Source organism: Microtus ochrogaster, chromosome 7, assembly GCF_000317375.1.
Source record: "Microtus ochrogaster isolate Prairie Vole_2 chromosome 7, MicOch1.0, whole genome shotgun sequence".
In the NCBI taxonomy this organism is placed as follows: Eukaryota; Metazoa; Chordata; class Mammalia; order Rodentia; family Cricetidae; genus Microtus; species Microtus ochrogaster.
Genome location: NC_022014.1, coordinates 82,379,846 through 82,386,025, shown reverse-complemented (window position 1 = coordinate 82,386,025; position 6,180 = coordinate 82,379,846). Strand labels below are relative to the sequence as shown.

General features: G+C 50.7%; 1 protein-coding gene across 2 annotated transcripts in view; it reads right to left on the bottom strand.

The window, feature by feature from the left end:
* Positions 1-1,681: 1,681 nt before the first annotated feature.
* Positions 1,682-6,180, bottom strand: part of Ccdc40 (coiled-coil domain containing 40) — a 47,364-nt gene continuing 42,865 nt past the window's right edge. For both annotated transcript variants that reach the window (XM_026780451.1, XM_013347649.2), the window contains 2 exons: positions 3,698-3,856; positions 1,682-2,706 (listed from right to left, as the gene is read on the bottom strand). In XM_026780451.1, the coding sequence (XP_026636252.1) occupies positions 2,458-2,706; positions 3,698-3,856 (408 nt within the window). In that variant the 3' untranslated portion in view covers positions 1,682-2,457. The remainder of the gene's footprint in view (positions 2,707-3,697; positions 3,857-6,180) is intronic.

The window sequence follows — 6,180 nt, the reverse complement described above, 5'->3', positions numbered from 1 at the left end:
CACACGCCTTTAATCCCAGCACTTGGGAGGCAGAGACAGGCAGATCTCTGTGAGTTTGAGGCCAGCCTGGTCTACAGAGTGGGTTTCAGGACAGGCTCCAAAGCTACAGAGAAACCCTGTCTCGAAACACCAAACAAAAACAGAAACAAAACAAAACAAAATGAAAAACCCCAGTCCCATACTTTGGTGGGGGGCGGGGGGCGGCGGCAGGGCATGTCCTGGAAGACACTGCACACAGTTCTGGAAGCTTGTCAGAGCGCAGTGCAGGGATGATTAGTGCCAAGAGATGATGGACAGGACCTCACTTTGGCCAAGACTGCTTAGCCATACAGACTTCTGCCCTATTAAACCTCACATCGGGACCCTCAAGGTGGGCCTGGCATGGATGGTGGTCCATTATTTGTGCCACTTCCCATTGTGGCCACATTTAATAACTCCCCCTTTGAAGCATGAGTAATAAAAACTCAGAGAGAGAAATTGGAGTTCAACCTGAAGGTCAGAAAGGCAAAGCAGCCAGCCACTGGCTCTTACCTCGACCTCAGTACAAAATGGTGATCCTGCCTCCAGGAGATCCTCAGAATGAGACCGAGCCTGGGAGCTGTCTCTTCCGTTTTTTTTTTTGTTGTTGTTGTTGTTGTTTTTTGTTTTTTTTTTTGATTTTCGAGACAGGGTTTCTCCGTGGCTTTTGGTTCCTGTCCTGAACTAGCTCTTCTAGACCAGGCTGGCCTCGAACTCACAGAGATCCGCCTGCCTCTGCCTCTGCCTCCCGAGTGCTGGGATTAAAGGTGTGCACCACCACCGCCCGGTTGTCTCCTCCCATTTTATATTCCTCTCTAGTTCTGGGATTAAAGGCGTGCACCACTACAGCCTGGTTTTTATGGCAAACTAGTGTGGCTTCTGGGATTAAAGGTGTGTGTTATTGCGGCCTGGTCTGTGAGACTGGCCAGTGTGGCTGTTTTACTCCTTGAACTTCAGGCAAGCTTTATTTATTAAACTATAGATGAAGCTGGGTGGTGGTGGCATGAGCCTTCAATCCCAGCACTTGGGAGGCAGAGGCAGGCAGATCTCTGTGAGTTCGAGGCCAGCCTGGTCTACAAGAGCTAGTTCCAGGACAGGCACCAAAAACTACAAAGAAACCCCGTCTTGAAATATATGAAATATCACTACACCTTTCTCTGCTTTTCACTGATGTCTCTTTAGTTGGCACTGATGACAGGTAGCTGAGCCTAGTTTATTGGGGCTGCCAGGCTCCGTATCAGAGAGCAAACTCCATATCAGGCAAGTGATGGACACACAGCTGACTTCACTTGCTAAGCAGAAGGAATACACAGCAAGTACTGAAGGGGAGGGCCAGACAGGCAGTGGGTGTGTCCCAGGTGGGTGGGTGTGGCTGGGGTCTCCAGCCCTCTTGGTGGTTTTTGTTTTTGTTTTTTTTTAATATTTATTTATTATGTATACAATGTTCTGTCTGTGTGTATGCCTGAAGGCCAGAAGAGGGCACCAGACCTCACTACAGTTGGTTGTGAGCCACCATGTGGTTGCTGGGAATTGAACTCAGGACCTTTGGAAGAGCAGGCAATGCTCTTAACCACTGAGCCATCTCTCCAGCCCCCTCTTGGCTGTTTTTGTATTTTATTGTTAGGATGAACGTGTCTTACTCCTTTGACCCAGAAATAGCTTTCGTAAATTTTATTTTTTCTGTTGTAAAGTTTAAAACTGAAATTATTCCACAGGACATTTTCTGTTTCATAGCTACAGAAGCACAAAGGCAGCCGGTGCTCAGAAACCCAGAGGAGGGGAGGCAGAGGTGAAGAGAACAGTCAGAGGTGGGTGAATGAGCGCCAGGCAGGTGACCCTTTACTGACGTAGTTACCACCTCTGTAGGTAGATGTTTGCCCTCCTTGGAATCCTGGGGTCCTTAGCTTTGATCTTTGGGTTTTGATCTCTTTTAATGCTTCATAGGGGATGGGGGCAGGATAAGGTGGAGCTTTCTGTGGGGTGGAGCTGGGGAACCAGGATGAGGTTAGCTTGTGGGCTTCAGATGGGCTGGGGCAGACACTTGAGGGCCAAGGCAGTCTTGTCCCCGGGTTCCGTGGGGTCCTCTCTCCCTTACTTGCTCCACAAAGCCGAGGGCCTGTCCCAGGACAGTGTGATAGGTATCAGATGTAGGTCGCGGAACTGACAACAGAATGGACCTACCTGGATGGGTAAGCCCCACAGGAGAGAGTGGATTTTTATGCCCAGGTGATGCCTCTGCCGGCAGGCGCGTTCACCCAAGCAGACCAGCATCACACCTGGTGTGAACAGCACAGTGGCTGTGATTGCATACAGGTCTGGCTTGTCAGTGTCTCCTAAGTAGGGTGTCATTCTAGGGCACACGTGGCTTTTTGGAACAGGGATGGGGGATTCCCTGGGTCTCCATCAGGGCAGCCTTGGCAAGTGCAGGCCAAGTGCTGTCTAGGAGGGCTCTCGGGGCTCCAGCTTGCTGACAATCTTCTGCTGAATCTTTCTCAGCACCTCCTGGTACTGGGGGTAATCTTCCTGCACCTGGGAGAGGACGGCGTTGAACTGGGCCAGCCGGACATCTAAACGCTTGCGCTCCATCAGCAGGCTCTTGCTGCTGCGATGCAGGAGCACGTACTTCCCTTCCACTGCAGCCTGCAGGTATTTTGCCCGCGTCTGCAGGGCCACGATCTCCAAAAGGTTCTGGGTGGGAAAGAGACCCCCGCGTCAGTCCCCACAAGTCAAGAGGACTCCTGTCCTCCACCCAGTCTCCGGGGACTCAAGGGGAGGGGTCTTGCGTCCCAGATGGGAGCCTTGCTCGCCCAATGCCAGGCCTGATACTAGACACACTCCTGACACCCTGCAGTCCTGTTAGACTCACAGCACAGCCGGTCCAGCTGGAAATCCCAATGGGATTCAGGTTTGCTGTGCCCCTTGGGTCCACCCTTGATGCTCTGCTCCACGTGGCCCCAGAACCTGGCGGGGGGATCCCTGTACACTGTCCCCCGGGGTCAAGACTTGGTCTTTTTTTTTTTAAACTTTTTTTTTTTTACATTTTATTTATTTATTATGTATACAATATTCTGTCTGCGTGTATGTCTGCTGGCCAGAAGAGGGCACCAGACCTCATTACAGATGGTTGTAAGCCACCATGTGGTTGCTGGGAATTGAACTCAGAACCTTTGGAAGAGCAGGCAATGCTCTTAACCACTGAGCCATCTCTCCAGCCCCTCCATGAAGTCTTGACTCAAACATGTTTCTCTTTTCTCTTTTCTCCCCCCCTCTCTTCCTGCCTTCCATTCTGTTTTGAGACAGGGTTTCCCTGTGTAACAGCCCTAGCTGTCATGGAACCAGCTCTGTAGACTCAAACACGTTTCTTACATAGCTTTCTTGGATTGCTCCTCTCAAAAACTCAACCCCTTGATTTTACTCGGAGGCCCTGACATCTTCCATCTTCGTGGAGCAAGAATTTAACCTTCAATACAGCCAGAGATTTTGTTTCTAGTCGTTTGCCCAGGCATCCGAAATGGTGCCCAGCCAATAACGGGTAGAGATCAAAATGTATGGTGTGACCAAATCGCAAGGGATGTAAACGAGAGTAGTTGGTGTCACTGCCAGCTGAAGATGTAGCTGGTCCCAGGGGAGATTGTCATCTTCTCTTGGGGTTCAGGCCCAGAGAGCTCCCAAGATTTACCTGCCGTTTCAGAGCTGTGAGCTTGTTGATCTCATCTTCCAGAACGTCTATGTCACCCTGCATATCTGACAGGGACTGCTGCTTCTCCTGAAGGGAGCTGCTTAGGAGTTTTTGAGATTCTTCCAGTTCTGAGATGGTCTTGATGCATTCCTCTGTGGCCTGGGAGAGAAAAAGGACCCAATGGATCCCTGCATCCCTGTCATTGAGCAGACAGAGACATCCAACTAAAGACCAGCCACGTGCCTCGGAATTTATTCTAGGGGGATTCCTGCATCAGTTACGTTTCTATTGCTGTGATAAAAACGTCATGGTCAAGGCGACATAGAGAAGGAACGATTTGTCTGGGCTAACAGTTCCCGAAGGATCAGAGCCCACGGTGGCAGAGCAGAGGCATGGTGGCTGGCGCAGAAAGCTGACGGCTCACATCTTCAGACCACAAAGGCAAAGCAGAGAGGGTGAGCTAGAAATGGTGCAAGTCTTTTAACCTCTCAAAGCCCGCCACCACGGACACTTCCTTTAGCAAGGCCATGCCTCCTAAACATGCCCAAATGGTGCCACCAACTGGGGACCGAGTATTCTCTGGGGACATGTCAGTGACCAGCTTGGACAAAAATACCACTTACCAGGGTAGGGTCTGGGGATTAGAAAAGTTAGTAAATAGGACTAAGACGTGAGTGAAAATAATAAAACAGAAACATAGGATAGTACAGGGAGGGAGTTCCAGTGAATACTGAAATCACCCGCGTTTAATTTCCATTCTCTTAAAATACTCCGACCCCAAAGGGTAGGAGTAAGATTAAAAAAAAAAAAAAAACTGCTACAAGGAAATGAACAGACCAGTAGAAGGTCGCAGGCTACAGTCTTAGTTAAAACCTTCAGTTGCTAGAACAAGACAGTAATGCTCACACCCTAGACCAAAACAGTCTGTAGGCAAACCACTCCCTGGGTGGAATCCATTGTTATCTCCCTAAGAGGGTAGGAACCTAGTTGGGCCCTTATACTATTGTTTGATGTAGAAACAGATCTACTTCTCTGTTCCTGAAATACAAGGTATGGCTATTAGCCACACCCTTTGACTATAACCTCGAGAGAGAGCCGAACTCTCTGACTTAAATCTAGGTGGGACCTTTGTATGCGGCAGAAACACAATATCCTTGAAGGAAAAGAAGTTGTAACTCTCTGACGTTTAGACCAGGTGGGAATAGGCTTATAGTTTTGGGCCTCCACAGGGACGTCGCATTCAAACTACAGTTCCCAAAGAGGAATCCGATAGCCACAGACCGTATAGAATGTATGGGGTGAGGGGTAGTAACCTATGAGACACCCACACCGGGGCCCTGAGCCCACAGCGCCGACTAGGGAGGCTGTGGTTTCCTAGAAGACTGGGGGAGTCAGCCGTCCGTGCCCTGAAGGAGCAGAGGGACGTGGGGACCAGGATGCAGGACCAGCACTACAGCCTTGAGCAGGACCGGACGAGGCTTGGGAAGTGTAAGGAAGGAGGGTAGGAGTGGGGTGCTTGACAGTGTGGTGGGGGCTCCTCTGCAGAGCCCCACTGGAACACGGTGTTTCAGGAAGTGTTCGCAGCGGGGTTTCAGGGCTGAAACGGCCAGGGGGGGAGGGGGGGAGAGATGGAACGTTACCATGACAACGAAGGTACTGGCAGTGTTTGGCAGCTGACTCATGGCCTGCGTAATGGTGAGAAAGAAACAGTCATCCTTGTTTGCTTCCTGGGAACACAGGACTTTGGGAGGAGGAAAGGGCCCCCCCGTTTGTGGCCAGATGGTGGAGGCCATGGCGCACGTGGCTGGGCTGACGCAGTTGTGGGACGGTGGGGCAGAGAAGGCAGAGGTAGGGGGAGGAAGGCATCCAGGGCAGGTGGAGAGGTTGGGTGTGCTGCAGGAAGCCAAGGAAGGAACTAGAGAGGCAGGCAGGTGTGGCAAATGACAACTGAGCAAGGCCATTCCGCCACCTCACTCCGGAAGCTTCCAGTCACAGCCACAGGAATGAGTCTAACTGATCGTTCCCTATGCAGAATGTACCCTATAGAGACTTTAAATGTCCATGGTTTTGAGACAGGGTCTTATATATAGCTTCAGCTGCTTTGAACTTGAGGCAATTCTCCTGTCTCAGTCTGAGTGGTGGGCTCACAGGTGTGTGTCGTATGTCCTGTGCCTATGGAGACTATGCTGGCAGTCTGTTAGTTCTCTGGATAATTCTACAAGGTGGACTCCACAGGTCAGTAAGCTGAAGCAGATAGATGCCCTAAGGTCACCACACCATATATGGTTATGGTTGCTGTTAGACTTAACCATCTGACTCCCCAGGAGGTGGGTACTGCTCCTATTTCTCCCAGAAGCTTTGAAAAGGTCCCATATATGCCCAAGACCACAAAGCCTGTTAGCGTGGGCTGTGAGACAGATGGGAACTTTCACCCCAGGGCTCTGGGCTGGTGGTTGCCAGGGGGTGCACTTGAGTGGTGTGTC